The sequence below is a fragment of the Molothrus aeneus genome, chromosome 6 (genome assembly GCF_037042795.1).
Source record: "Molothrus aeneus isolate 106 chromosome 6, BPBGC_Maene_1.0, whole genome shotgun sequence".
In the NCBI taxonomy this organism is placed as follows: domain Eukaryota; kingdom Metazoa; phylum Chordata; class Aves; order Passeriformes; family Icteridae; genus Molothrus; species Molothrus aeneus.
Window position 1 is genome coordinate 3,203,264 of NC_089651.1, and position 15,697 is coordinate 3,218,960.

At 36.3% G+C, this 15,697-nt stretch overlaps 1 protein-coding gene across 1 annotated transcript in view; it reads left to right on the top strand.

Moving 5' to 3' along the window:
* The window catches only part of SLC17A6 (solute carrier family 17 member 6), a 30,581-nt gene extending 16,814 nt beyond the window's left edge, over positions 1-13,767 (top strand). The window contains exons 4-12 of the mRNA XM_066551472.1: positions 2,247-2,361; positions 3,710-3,797; positions 3,898-3,984; positions 4,898-5,040; positions 7,077-7,226; positions 8,567-8,699; positions 9,389-9,499; positions 11,061-11,188; positions 11,642-13,767. Of these exons, the coding sequence (XP_066407569.1) occupies positions 2,247-2,361; positions 3,710-3,797; positions 3,898-3,984; positions 4,898-5,040; positions 7,077-7,226; positions 8,567-8,699; positions 9,389-9,499; positions 11,061-11,188; positions 11,642-11,974 (1,288 nt within the window). The 3' untranslated portion in view covers positions 11,975-13,767. The remainder of the gene's footprint in view (positions 1-2,246; positions 2,362-3,709; positions 3,798-3,897; positions 3,985-4,897; positions 5,041-7,076; positions 7,227-8,566; positions 8,700-9,388; positions 9,500-11,060; positions 11,189-11,641) is intronic.
* The last annotated feature ends 1,930 nt before the right edge of the window (positions 13,768-15,697 follow it).

Genomic DNA, 15,697 nt, shown 5'->3' on the forward strand with positions numbered 1-15,697 from the left:
CAGTTGCATTTTCCTTGTCTTGAGAAGGACCAGACTCAAGGAAACAGCTTCTCTTCAGTAAACATGAGGACAGAGGCAGTTCTGGGAAAATTAGCTTTCAGCTGTGTGCAAGTAGAGGCTGATTTCAGATACAGGATTAAAAAACTGTTCCTTGGAGGAACAGTTACCTACTGCAACCATTTTGTAAATCTCATCCTTGTAAAGAGATGGCATTTTTTAATATTCTATCTTCACGTGATCTTACCAGGCCAAGACACCACTGGAGTTTATGTGAGCATAAGGAGATGTTAAATTGTAAGAAAATGAAGTGCATGTAGTTTTGGAGTAGAAACTTACATGTTAGGAAATCAAGAGTAGAAGACAATTCAGGTCAAAATAGTCCTCACAATGCAACACAATCAGGTGCACAGTCAGTCCCAGCAAATGTATTGAACATGCTAACAAGCAGAGCCAGAAATATGCTGTACAGACAGATACATGTTGTTTAACTTGAGACAGAGATCAAAGGGAGCACAATGAGGAGAGGAGATTTAGGGCTTTTTATTGAAGATTCCTTACCATGCCCTTCAATATGGGTCAAACAAAAGTGGCATATCCTCAGCTTGCTATTTGAAGATTTGTTTCAGACTGTGATTCTACATATATGTGAAAAACGCCAATCACTTGTTTTTAAAATGTTAAAAGTTTAATAGTAATAAAATGGTTATAAAAATACTAATACAATTAGAGTAATAATAATTTGGACAATTTGGATTAGGACAATATGAGACAATAGACACAAAGAGTTACGGACGTCCGGGTACCTTTTCTGGGCAGCACGAGCCTGAAAAAGGCCCCACGTTAACAGAGGATTAACCCTTAAAAACAACAGCCTGTTGCATATTCATACACTTCATACATGATGCATAAATTCCATTCAAACACAGGATTCTGTCTGGGCAGTGTCAGGTTCTTCCTCTCAATCCTGACAGCGCCTTCGAGGCAGGAAGAAGTTCGTTTCTCCTGATAATGGAGCAATAAATTCTCTTTCTCTGAAGGATTCAGGTGTCCTGTGGCTGCAATCTCACTGCGAGTCCTTTCTGTAAAAAAAGTATCTTACATAGCACAGTTTCTATTTGAACATTTTTTATAACCTAAAACTATATTTAGCACACTACTTAAAAGAATTAATACAGCATCACTTTCTAACACAACACATATAATATTCATTTCAATAGTTGTGAAAAGCCAATCATAAAATGCATGCATTTTTCACAATACAGAATGTGGAACATTGTGTCTTTGAGGAGGATTTTCATCCTGCATCTTTAGCCCAAGGTCTGTTTCTCAGTGACTTATGGCACTGTACCAGTTTCTGAAGAACACAAGTGGAGGTCAAAGGTTTCTGTCAAATCAGTTCCACATCAGATGCTGTGATGTCATATGTCATCAAATTTATATTTGCATTATGCAGCTTTAGACAAAAAAAAGACACAATAATGCTGGCAAAGGGTTTCCTCCTACAAGAGGTGGATATTAATCGAATCAAATAAAAATCCCATCAAATCAGTGGAATTGAAAATGAATCACCACTTCATGCATTTATTTAGACTTTGTAAGGTGCTTTATTTCAAATTAGGGTGCTGTGGAATCAAAATGAGAAATTTTCAGTGAGTAGCCTCTGAAAAAACAGCAGTAAGAATTATCTGGTTTCTACAGATATATGTTTCCAGATTGATTATCCCCTAAGGAAATCCCAGCTCTGAAATTCCTCCCCATGCTTTTGGCCTGTATGAAAGTGAATTCTCTTCTGCTTTATGAGGAGTAAATGTATGGTGTCACTTTCTTACAATTAAAGCACATGAGGAACTCTTTTACTGACAATCTCTTTTAGCACCCCCTTTGGAGACAAATTCTAACTTTGTTTCTAGAGGGTGGAGAATTCAATCGGATTTGGTTGAAATTAGTGTGAAAATTAAAGTGGGTGTTTATAGGGAAATTAATATCTATACCTGTGATTGCATAAGATATATTTCCTTAGGAAATGACGCTAAGTAGATGAACACATCCATGTTTGCTCTGGGTCTTACAGACAGATTATTACACTAGATGGAAGCAGACACTTTTCCAGTGCAGTCAGCATATTCCCCATATAAAGAAGACACGTAGGGAACACCTACATTGATACATGAGCATATGTATGGAGAGCAAATCAGTTGGGAGAGCACTGAGGTCACTTACTTTCCCCTTTTTTGCTGCCTTTGCAGAGTGTTTGGTGCTGCTATACTGCTGACATCTTCCCTGAACATGCTAATCCCATCTGCAGCCAGGGTGCACTATGGATGTGTCATCTTCGTGAGGATCCTGCAGGGCCTTGTAGAGGTGTGGAAAACTGTAAAAGTAGTGAATGTCATGGTGTTAGTTAGCCTTTAACTAGCAACTGTAGCTCTGCAAGGAAGATAGAAATGGTCTTAAATTTATTACTGATGTTCAGTGTAAAGGATTTCAATGTATGAATTATTGCTATTTGGTTTTCCTTCAGCTATAAAATGTCATGGCAAAATGAGAAGCCAGTGAGGTATGCATTTAGCACTGATGTTTCACTGAACTCCTATACTGCATAAGGCTTAGACTGGTGTAATTCTCAACAATTACTTGTTGGTCAGCATCACAGGGCAAATATTTAACAAAAACCTAAGGTTATATCTTAAGTCCTGACCATGCCATGTTTTTGTTGGAATGAATAAGAGACTTACCATAATTTAAAAGAGGGAAAAAATAATTGAGCCTTTTTCCTTTTTCCTTTTTCCTTTTTCCTTTTTTCCTTCCCTTCCCCTTCCCTTCCCTTCCCTTCCCTTCCCTTCCCTTCCCTTCCCTTCCCTTCCCTTCCCTTCCCTTCCCTTCCCTTCCCCTTCCACTTTCCTTTTCCTTTTTTTATATAACCTTTATATAGGTTATTTTATATGACCTATATAAAAATACATATATGGTGTATATGCATGTACCATAATTTCTAATCACAAATTTGTGTACTTTTGGACATCTTAATCAGAAATTACTGTATATTTCGTGTAACACCTTTAAAAATTTCAACACTGCAGGTTTAATTTTTCTATTGCTAAGTTAAAGGCTGGTTTTGAAGAGAGATCTAAAAGGTAGCTGGTTTAAAATAAAGTCAAATAATATCATTCAAATACTTACTTTATATGCTCAAGTAGGTTCATTGAAGACAGAGTGAAAAACTTCTCTAAAGAGCATATTTCTAAATGGTTATAGATCTTATTTTCTAGTTTTAGAGCAGTGTCACTTTAATCAATATTACCTAAATTTTGCTTTAAATGTTAGGTTAAAAAAAAATAAGGGCTGGATAAATCAGTCCTGCATTAGAAAGACTTCAAGAATCTGTGTTGTCCTCCTTCCTTTGACTCTGGTTCTTGTGCACTAATACTCTTTAACGATTTGGAATTCTTTCCTGGGAGGGGAGGGGAGGGGGAACAAAAGGAAACATGTTTTATATTTGTTTCATACAGTCTCTGTAATGATTTGAAGTGATACACAAAACCCAACTCGAATATTGACGTTTTTCTGTGGCTGTGTTCAGATTTTGCTGTAAAGGTGCAAAGCATTCTCAACCTCTTGTTTATAGCAACTAAAGACAAAAGCTCATGCAAAGACAATTAAGTGAGTGCCTGACCAGCCTTAGCTAACCTGTGGTACCCCCATTTCCCAGGGGGTCACCTACCCTGCCTGCCACGGCATCTGGAGCAAGTGGGCCCCCCCATTAGAGAGGAGTAGGTTGGCAACCACCTCCTTTTGTGGTGAGTAACTTTGTCCTCCTGCCTTCCCTCCACTTGTAATGCACGAGAGTGTTGAAACTGATTTATTCCCCCCTGCTCACCCACATGTCTTGTTTTGTAGGTTCCTATGCAGGAGCTGTGATTGCAATGCCTCTAGCTGGGATTCTAGTGCAATATACTGGGTGGTCTTCTGTGTTCTATGTGTATGGTATGCATTTCTGCTCCTCTCACTCCAGGATTGTCTCACCTTCCTCCACCTCTTCTAAAAATGTAACAGCTACTGTTAGGAGGACAAAAAAAACCCAGAGAACTGGGACTTTTAATCTAAAAATACAGTCTAGAGAAAAGAGCAATGAGAGAATAGAATTTAAAAAGAGTATGTAAGAAAGCAAGATAATAAAATAAGAAAAGCTAGCTCACCTTGAAACCTCCATTACTTTTAGCACAAGCAGTGCAAACTTCTGGGCAGATCTATGTATCTCTGCTCACATTAACACCTCTCACACTGGTAAAACTGCAAATTTAGAGTACCTGCCCTGAATAAGTTGTCCTGATTTTTACCTGAAGACCTACATAACTTTATCCACACCAGTTATGTTAACCTACACTGACAGAAAAGAATGCCCCAAGGGAATTCAGACTGTGTTTATGGGAATTAAGTGGAAGCATTATAGAAATTTAATAAACTACTCAGGAAGTGCGTTGCTATGTTGAAAAAGTTGGCAGAGTCTTCTATTCTGCAGGTAAAAATTTAATGCAGTAATCAAACATCAGCATCTTAAAGCTGGATGGGCCTTCATTTACAGTTTGGTGAAATGAAATGGAAGCTGCTTCATTGTACAAATTGATGTTAAGATCAGTGAATATTCACTTGCAGTGAAATAATTCTGTAAACAAAGCAGAGACTACTTCACTGTGCTATAGTTCTGCATGCATTTTGCACAAGTATTATTCACAGGACCAAACTCTCTGTTGTAGAGTTATGTCTACTGAGAAAACTCAGTAAAGAAGCACTGACAACAATTGCCATTTAAACTTGTTGTAATGCTTCACAGATTTTTCTTCCTTGTTTGCTGCTTTATTGTGCATTTCTTTTTAAAGTCTTTCTTTCTGTTCCAAAGGGAGCTTTGGTATAGTCTGGTACATGTTTTGGCTTTTGGTTTCATATGAGAGTCCTGCAAAGCATCCTACAATCACAGATGAAGAAAGGAGATACATAGAAGAAAGCATTGGAGAGAGTGCCAACCTCCTAGGTGCAATGGAAGTAAGAACATTACCCACACACTGGTTTCCAATGAGATAGTAAGAAAAATAAGCATCCCAGCAACCAAAAAAAGGCAACAACAAAAAAATCAAACACTCACCTTAAGATTGAAAAGTGCATTTTGAACAATTTGAACAAATGTGTTCCTGGGGCATGGGAAGTTTTTAAATCTGCTGGTGGATTTCTGGGTGGATTCTACTTTTGCACTAAGAGAACACAGTTCTTCTAGCAGATGACTCATGGAATTTATGCCTCTTTGTCTACTTCAAATTATAAAAAAGAGGTACAGCTACGTTTGAAACTGCAACTTTATTTAGACTTTTCTTATATCTTGAGCTGAAAAAGTCAGTTTCCTTCCTATATAAGTAATTTATGGAAGGTTTTCCTCTTCCTAAAAGCAAACTGCAGGAAAAGCACTGCTCAGTGTCTCTTGAGGTCCCCAGAACACCAGAAAATGCCCATCATTATTATTTTATGTTTTGTCTGCCAGAAAAACTGCAAGTTGCAATAGAGCATGTTTCGAGATCCATAAGAACATTTCCCATTATTGCAGGGAACAATTCAGAACAATTCCCTTTATTTCTCATTTTGCTGGAGACATGTTAAAAAGCCTCTCATAATGTTGGTTGTGTAGTGGTTTAGTTCTCATGAACCATGTATGACCTAAAAACCATGTATGAACTCTGAATTTTCCAGCCACTTAACATTCCTACTGTCCTAACTAATAATCATCTTATTTCTGTAACTGCTGAAAAGTTTTAAAGAAACTATTGGCATGTGTGCTCACTCACTCAGGAAAATAAAAAAAAAATTGTTTAAGCCTCACTTCATCTGCTTAAATTTTTACACCATCCATTCCCAGTAGACCCTCATTATATTTCCTATTTGGTCAGAACACTGGTTCTTGACTGAACTGAGGAATTAACAATTTTTGACTTAGTAAAAACTTGGTTTAGTATTAAATAAGCAACTGAAAATATGATGGAGTCATTTTTTGATAGCTGAAACTTTTGGGTGCTATTGAGGGCCTGTCTCAGTTGATATTCAACAGCATCCAGTAGGGCTTATGGTTTTGAAAATTTGATGTGAAACGAGTTACTTTGAAGGATGTCCATACAATTCTAATTTGGACTGTACAATTTCTATTTTTTACTGTGGCTTTTTAATTAAACATTTTTTTTTCAAAGTGATTATCTTGTATCAATAGTTCAGTTGCTTCTAAAATATTTAAGCTGAAATTCTTCCCATACCATCAAGTTAGATTTTCTGGCTGGCTTCTCAGTAATTAAGTCACTCAATCCTTACCTCTCACTTAAATGTAATTTAATAGGTATACAAGGTGTTGCACATATCTATCTATAGGCTGGGTTTTTGTTTGTTTTTTAAAGAAAAGCCAGTATTCAAATCAATAGTAGACTGAATTGAGCCTGAATTCTTGCTGAAGTGATTTTCAAGCACTTATCTGGGTATGGATCCTGTGCTTGGATCAACACAGATGGGTGGAAGCCTGGGCTTGTGGACAGGTGCTGGGACTCAGCAGGGTTGTCCATCTGTCTTTCGGGTTTTTTTTCTTTCTGCAATTTATTTTTAAAATACAATAATACAAACAAAAAATATATTGACCAAGCAGTTTCAGCTGAGACTTGATTAAAAAAAAGGTGGAAGACTGCAATTAAGACTTAAATGCTAAAATGCCTGTTTGCAGTAAATCTGAAAGGAATCATGTAGTTAGTGTCAAATCTAACTGTTTCCTTACATACAGCAACATTTTCTTTTAAAGACATTATTATTTAAAGACATTACTATTTTGGTCTTGTGTCCATGTACGTATTTATATGACTGAGATAAAAGCACTTGTGCATGAGTGTTGTGATACAATTAAGCATCACCGAGTTTCTCCATTTGTGCATTTTGTGGTAACGTTTATATGCTGTGCAGAGATGTGCTTGTTGGACCACAGCTGAAGAAAAGGGTAAGGAAAGATGCAGAGTTGATAATGACCAAGACGGTAACTGGATCCCCTTCCTGTGTTTCAGAAATACAAAACACCATGGAGAAAATTTTTTACATCTATGCCAGTCTATGCAATAATAGTTGCAAACTTCTGTAGAAGCTGGACTTTTTACTTGCTGCTAATTAGTCAGCCTGCTTACTTTGAGGAAGTGTTTGGGTTTGAAATAAGCAAGGTATGTAAAAAGAATGTGAAGCTTCTATCTTAACTAAGTAAATACCAGAGCTAGTATTTGTAGTATTTATTAAGAAGTATTGTATTAAGTATTGTCGTATTACTACAATTAAGTATTGTAGGATTTATTAAGAACAGGAAAGAAAAGTGTGACACATCTTTAGCATGGATTTACATCTTAAATCTTACTCATCCCAGTTCCTGTTTCCTTGACCAGCACGAATAAGTGAAGTAACAACTGTGTCAAAGGATGGGATAGGGAAAGGTGGAAGCAGGCTGAGATTTAGTGATGATTTATTTGAGGCTACATTGCAAGCTGAGTGCTCAAAACCAGATCATGCTTGGTATTAGAAATGTGTCAGCAGACCCATCACACTCTATCCCTGATGCCCCAGGGGTTGCAGAATCCCACCAAAGCTTATAGAAAACACTGACAAATGGATTTTTCCAGGTGCCTTTTAAAAAGCAGGGCCATCTTGTTCCAGGAAGGATATTATAATAAATTTGTCACCTTTCTATATGCACCTTTAATGTGGTGAGAGCTGCTCCCCCTTTCTCATTCAGAAAGGAGCAAAGACAGAGACAAAGTGTGAGATGTAGGGCTGATCTGAGGCTCCATGGTGTTCATGTGAAGTTTGGATCAGACTTGGGAGGTAAATATGAATAATCTATTGGAGAAGAAATCTATAAAATCTATTGGAGAAGTCATCACAAAAGAGCTACCTCTTGTTTTGCCATGTACGCTGAGCACTTTGAATACCACCAGTGGATATTCAGTATTTTATCTTTCACTATATACAAAGCTTTTCACACACATCTTTTGCCCACGTACACTTTGCAGCTTGGTCAGAAATCAAAGAAAAATGGCCATTGTGCACATGATGATGATCGACAGGGAATCTGTCTGGGCATGTGAGGCTTGCTGCAAAGCTGCACTAAACACTGAAAGAAATGCAGCAATTCAGTTTTACACTTTTGATCGTGAATTTTCTGAAAATTCTGTCACAGGGACTGTAAGTGAGGGGAAAAAGCCTTAGCTTAAATATAAACTATGAAAACAATCTATAAAAAAACAAGTGTCATGGCATCAGAAGTTCTTAAAAATTATCACTGTACTTCATAAAATGAAATAAAATAAAATAAAATAAAATAAAATAAAATAAAATAAAATAAAATAAAATCTTCAGATCACATTGTTCATTTCATAGCCCAAGACTTTAAGCTTTAACACAGAGTGTGACATTGAAAAGAAATAATTAATTAGCTGCTGAATGCTTCAGAAAATGAAGAATCACAATTTTCTTATGGTTTATACTTTGCTAATTCTAATTTTAATTTTAGGTGGGAATCTTATCTGCTGTGCCACATTTAGTGATGACAATTATTGTTCCTATTGGGGGACAAATTGCTGACTTTTTAAGAAGCAGGCAGATTGTTTCAACGACTAATGTCAGAAAGATAATGAACTGTGGAGGTAAGCCTTTCTGTTTTATTTAAATGTTTCTTGAAGGGATTTGATGTTCATCTTGTGTTCTGTATAGAATAAAGAGACAAACTGCACAGTTGTATGTTCTCAGGGGGCAATACTTTCTGCATTTTTTATGCAGTGCAGATGTGGTTACTAAATAAAAGAAAACACAGGTGCTCTCATTGGCCATTTCCATAGAGTTATTTGGTATTTGGAAAACCATTTAGACTATTAAAGAAATACATGAGGTTTTGGAGGGGAATTTGCCTACTCTTAGCTACTTACTCAGCCTTAGCTCCTCATCTGAACACCCTCTGAACTAAGAAAGCCCAGACAACAACCTGAGATTTCATCCTTGACTTCTGAGGCGTCAAAGCCACATTAGCTGTGGTAAGGGCTGGAAAATTCACAAGCAGGTTACCCATGGGAGTTGACTGGAATGACCTAACCCCATCACAAGTGTTTATTTTCATCTTAAAAATGACAGACAGTGGCAATAAATTAGCATATAAAGAGTAAAATAAGTATCATTTGAGAAAGGTAGAACATGTGGTTTTTAGAGATGAAAGAAATACCTGATTGTATCCCACTCTGAGGTAGTGTTTTATTTGTTTTCCTATGGAACATCATGGCATCCTAAGGCCTGCAGTGTTTGAGAGGGAATGTAACTCAATATCTATTTATTATTTCACCAGGTTTTGGTATGGAAGCAACTCTTCTTCTCGTGGTGGGATATTCACACAGCAAAGGAGTGGCTATTTCATTCTTAGTGCTTGCTGTAGGCTTTAGTGGATTTGCCATATCTGGTAAGATTCCATTACTATTAACACTAAACTATTTTATCTTAGGAGACAAAACATCTATCTTTGCTTTTATTCATGGAAAGTAATTAAAAAGCCCACTCACTCTGGAATTCCCAAAGGACATTATTTATTTAAATATATATTTATTTAAATATATATATAATATTTAAATATTATATTATAGATAGATAATATAAATATAATATAGATTTTATTATAGATATTATTTATTTAAATAGGTATTATTTATGATCATTATAAAGGAATGTACATTTGGTATTACAGATTTTATATTAACTTATTTCTGTTTGAATACTTCAATCTTTTCCATGTTCATTGCAGTAAATTAGACCCTCTTCTCATTAGGATGCTAATGTACATGACAGATTATTCTTGAAATCAAACATAGAAGACAAATGGACTGGTATTACATAATGATACCTAAATTTACATAATTTTGTTTAAATAGAAGCCTTTTATTTTTTTTCCACTGTATACTGGTTATTTCTTTGTTAATATTGTATTATTTTATTAATTTGGGGCCTGTTAGTATTATATTATTTGGGGCCTAACTACTGGGATTTCTTTTCTGAATTAAAGTTCAGCTATTCCCCTTTCCTGCTGATTCATCAACCCCTTGCCTTTCCCCGTCCCAAACACAAGTCACCTGGCCTCCCCTTGTTTTCCCACTGTGATTTTAGCATCCTCTCCCATGCTGCTTCCTTATGTCTCAAACAGGCTCTCTTTCATTTGTGCCAAACATCTCAAATCTCCTCTAATCAAATCTGTCCTTAATGTCACGCATTCTGCAAGGTATCATTCCTTTTTTGTACAATTTGGGAAGTGTGTTGCACTTTCCCCAAGCTGGCCATATCACACTGCCTGCCCTTTCCATTATACTGTCTGTATCCAAAGGGTTGGATTCTGTTTTCACTTATTTAAGTATTTATTTCGGGAACAATTCATTCTGTCTCTCTAGATTATTTAAATAGTTACTGCATACATTTTCAACAGAATTGTGCTGCTGAAAATGCAAGAGAACAAGTAAATATCCTTCAAAATCAATTAGTAATTCAGTTTTAGATACTGTTTTTTTCTCCAATTTAACACTGAAGAATAGAAAATAACTCCCTTCTGCTGGTCTGTGTGACAAAAAGAAAAATGTGGGCAATAGGAAGAGAGGATGTTACATACTGGAAGAAGAAAAGACATGCTATTTACAGCATGAAATGGTCATGGAAGGGACTGTGAAATGCAAATTCTTTCCCTGCCTAAATATCTACTGAGTTCTCTACTCCACACAGACACTGCTGGGAGGTTTTGGGGTTTTCTTAAACTGCAGTTTTGGGAGAAAATTAACCTGGTATCCCTTTAAAATATTTTCTCAAAAGGAAATGAAAACCCAGAGTCTCTCTAGGAGTATTTAAGCATTGTAAGTCTTTTAGAGATAATGAAATGCAATTAAACAGCCCAGATATGTTATAGTAAAAATGCCACGTCACTTTTCTCAACTGAAGTACTGCTCTGCTCTTGGTGTGAACACTCACTGACCTTTCTATTGCAGGATTCAATGTCAACCACTTAGACATTGCCCCAAGGTATGCTAGCATTTTAATGGGCATTTCTAATGGAGTCGGGACCTTGTCTGGAATGGTTTGCCCTATAATTGTTGGAGCAATGACAAAGAACAAGGTAAATGGAAATACCATTTTTAAATCTTCCAGTTCGGTACAACTGGTTTCAAGAGAAAGACCTTTCTATAATACAACTTGCCAGGATATCCATACTGGAATCTGGGACTTGCATCCAGGGATGCAAATTTGAGGCATGCTTCACTATATGCCCATTAGGTTGATGCTTTTGTGGGCTGATAAATTTTTCAAAGAAAGATGGATATAAAAATTTCTGAAATGGACACATGAATGTTTTAGCTGTGCTCTCACAACCTCAATCCATAATTTAAATCTTGCAGCTCAGAAGAATTAGGTAAATCTATGTGCTACTCTGATTGGGCAAATTTCCTCTTTGCAGACACGTGAAGAGTGGCAGTATGTCTTCCTCATTTCTGCTTTAATTTCTTCTTTGCAGACACGTGAAGAGTGGCAGTATGTCTTCCTCATTTCTGCTTTAATTTCTTCTTTGCAGACACGTGAAGAGTGGCAGTATGTCTTCCTCATTGCTGCTTTGGTGCACTATGGAGGTGTGATCTTCTATGGCATATTTGCTTCGGGAGAGAAACAGCCCTGGGCAGACCCTGAACAGACAAGTGAAGAGAAATGTGGCTTTATTCATGAAGATGAACTTGCTGAGGAGACAGGGGACATTACTCAGAATTATGTAAATTATGGTACCACCAAGTCTTACGGTGCTACAACCCAGGTCAATGGTGGCTGGCCTAATGGCTGGGAGAAAAAAGAGGAATTTGTACAAGAGGAAGTACAAGACTCATACAACTACAAGGAAAGAGATTATTCATAACAAACCTAAATATTTGGTATATTTTGTAGTGTTTGTGATTAAATTCATTGTGATTGTTTGCACACAGAAATAAAATGTGGTATAAACATGTAAACACATATCAAACAGGAAGGTCTTACTGTAAAAAAAATACATCAAAGTGCAATCTGTATGAGTTGTGATGTTATCACTTTCATTAAGTTATATTTGTTCTATAAACATTAGAGTTTTAAGGGTTTACTGGTCAAAACTATAGAGGCAAGTAAATACTTTACAGTATACAAGAGCTAAAACTCATAATTACAGATTAAAGCACAACTAAGCAACCAAGTTGGCACATCTAATGCTCTTTTTAGAAGCCAAAATTACTTGATCATTAAAAATGCACTTATATATTTGTTACACTGTATTGAGGTTGTGTTAAAGACACACATTTACTCAGTGCAATGTAGGAGTTGTGTGTTTAGTCTAGGACAAGAGCTTTCTTGAAGAAGAAAGGTTGAGTCCCAGGTGTTGATGAAGATTGATCCAGTTCCCTTACTGGTATCAAGCCTAAAGAACAAATAGGGCATATTGTATGTTTATGGTGATTACATGCTGCAGGCTACTCTGTGATAAATAAAGGAATTATTTAGGAGTTTTATACTGAATGTTTTGGGCACAAATCCTTATTTCTATCCTTTACAGAATCTCATGAAAATATAGACATTGTCATGTTCTTCCCTGCATTTATCAACTAATATAAAAACAATATAAAATATTGAGTCTGACTTTTCAGGCAGCCTGGAAAATCCTTTTATCAAAATACAAGCTTTATTATTCTATTCTTTGCAGTATATTCTGAATTTGTACTTGTGTCTTTAGAAAGAGAAAAAAATACCCCAATATAACATAGAAAAGAATATAGTCTTTTACAAAATTCCAAAGAGAAGTTTACTATGAGCAAATAGCCCTATAAAAAGGATGCATTTGTTTTGCAGGATATTTTGAAACCAATAGAAGAAACAGAGAATAATTTAACCCTTATTCTTCCCTTAATAGCTTTCATATTTTTACACATTGTGCCACAGTTGTATACATAGATATGTTTATTGAAGATACTGTAATTATAGAAAATGTTGTTATTTTAGAAATCCCTGAAATAAAAGATGTATTTGTCTTTCAATCAAACCTAGTAATAATAATGGACACTGAATATGAGTAACATAAAATCTCACAATAAACCAAAGTGGTAAATAACTAGTGTTGGATGAAAGAAGCCAACAAGCATCACGCTTGTCCTTTGAGCATAACTCAACAGTGACTGCAACATTAGTGTACCAAGCAATAAGTGCAATGCATTATGAAGTGCATAACCTTCTAGATGATATATTAACCTACATTTAGCTTGTTGTATATACTTGGGGTTGTTGGGATTGAACCAAACTGAACCAACTGAAGTTAGCAACACCAGACCACTTCTTAATACTCTAAAATGACAACAATGATCCATTTCTTAATTCAACCAAATGAATATTATTGTATGTAACAATCCATTCTGGATTCTTGGTCTGTTCATTGTATTGTGCTAGTGATTGGAAACCCTGCTACCGCAATATACAACTTGAGGATTGTTTTTTCTCCTTTTTTTTAATGCAAATCATACCTTGACCTTAAGAAAAGAAGTACTTTGCTTTGTGCCTCAAAGTGATGTAAAACGTGACCATAGCTTTTGCTGTGTTTAATGAAAAGATGTGGACTGTGTCACTTTTGTTGCTGCAAAAAGTGTTAATAAAATGCTCTATTTATCCTTTTATATAAAAAGGACCACTAGAGTTTCTTGTAATTTTTAAATGTGTTTTAATGTAGATGGCTACAGTTATAGTGACTGCAGAACAAATTCTGCTATTGACATGGACAGAGTCTCTCAGCTGGGAGCTCTGCTCCACACCCAGCCTATCACATTTTCTGTTCTTGCTCTGGTGAGAGAGGCACCTGTCTCCAGATGTTTGTGCTCTCAAAAGGATGGCTGGCATGGATGTGCAAGGGAAAGGAGCAGGAGGATCAGTGTGAGAGATGCAGTGAACCCAGGAAGGACAGATGAATCTGTGTTAGTGAAAAAGATGGCACAGATGAAAGAAAATTAAAAGGTACACATTGCTGTTTGTGGAATTTTTCCTTTTCTTGATTACCCAACAAGGCTCCTTAACTGAAACATACTACTTTCCATCCATTTTTTACATAAACCCCACAGCAATCAGTAACTTTAAGAAACCCTATATTAAATAATAAGTATTTTTCTAATAAAATTTTTTGCTTTTCAATAATTTTCTTTCACCAAGTAGAATAATTCAGAAACGTCAAACTGAGCACAGGGCTTCAGAACACTAACCAGAGCAGTAACAGGCCCAGTGCTTTTCACCTGAAAGATTCAAAAGTAGGATAAGTAGGATAACAAGGGGCTTCAAAATTACTGTTGTATTTATTGTGGTAAATGGACAGCTCAGAAAATACAAACTAACTAAAAATCAATTTTTCTTAATTTTCAGAATCTTACAGGTTCTCTATCTTAGAATTATTTAAATCATTTCCTTTCATTAAATATAGGCAGGGTTTTTTTCTTAGCTTGAGACCTTTGAATTATGTGGAACAAAGGAGAGACTTTAATCCAGGCATTAGACACTGCACTGTTCAGCCAGCTACACCTCAGTAAGGACCTGACAATTGTCCACGAGTGCTACATTACTCAAGGAATCTCCACATTCTTATTTTAGCTCTCTGCTTCTGCTTTGTCTCCTTCACTTCCTCTTTCAATGGCAGAGTAGAAGAATCCATTCTTTTGGGAAGAAGAAGGAGCATGATAGGTCCTAAGGTTTTTGCTTCTTCACAGACTCCTACTCATGTGAAAATGCAGGAAGCAATTATCAGGAACATGACAGAGAAGGAAGAAGGGGGAAATGGAGAAAATAATTCGGTTCTTCAAAGACAAGCATCAGCAGCTCTGTCTGCTTTAGGAAAAAGGAGAGTTGAGGGGACATGACCCTTCACTTAGATATTTCTTCTGTATTTCTTCTCAGTAAATAGGTTTATGTTTTTCTCTTGCCACTTCATTTTTTATAAAGTAGCATTGCTAAAATGTACCTCCTCAGCCTCTTCTGAGCTGTGCTCTTTCTGTTCAGAGGTTTCTCCTCTGCAGAGGTTCAAAGGCTTGCTCTGCAGGCCTGTTGCACATGTGTGGTAAAGTCCTCCCCTTTTGGAAATCTCAGAAGCTCAAATCGCCCCTGTTTGTCCATCAGACCATGGTCACAGTCACCTCATGGTTTGGTCTTGTCACCAATTTCTGTTCTGCTCCCCATCTGGTACTCCCTGCTCACTTAATATGTTAAAAAAAAAAAAAATTGAATTGTTCCTCACATTTTTATTTGTTGCTTGGTTATCTTTTCAACGAGGTAAGTAGAAGGAAGGGGTGGAATCCAGGCTCCATTTAAATTGTTAGGAAACTTTGCATTTAGATGGGCTACAATAACACCTCAGATGTTCATCTTCATGTCCTCAAATGATTCCATATAGACGGAATCGGTCAAATTGACAAGTCTTAAAATATTTGAATCTCCCTCAGTGGGATCCCTCCTGTTAACACATACTCTTTGTTGCAGAGATAAAGCTATCATAAAGTGTTCTTTACTTTCAAAAGTGATCATGAAATTCAATTGATCAAATTTTAAAAAAACTTGCCTAAGGGGAAAAAGAAAGCCTCAAGGTAAA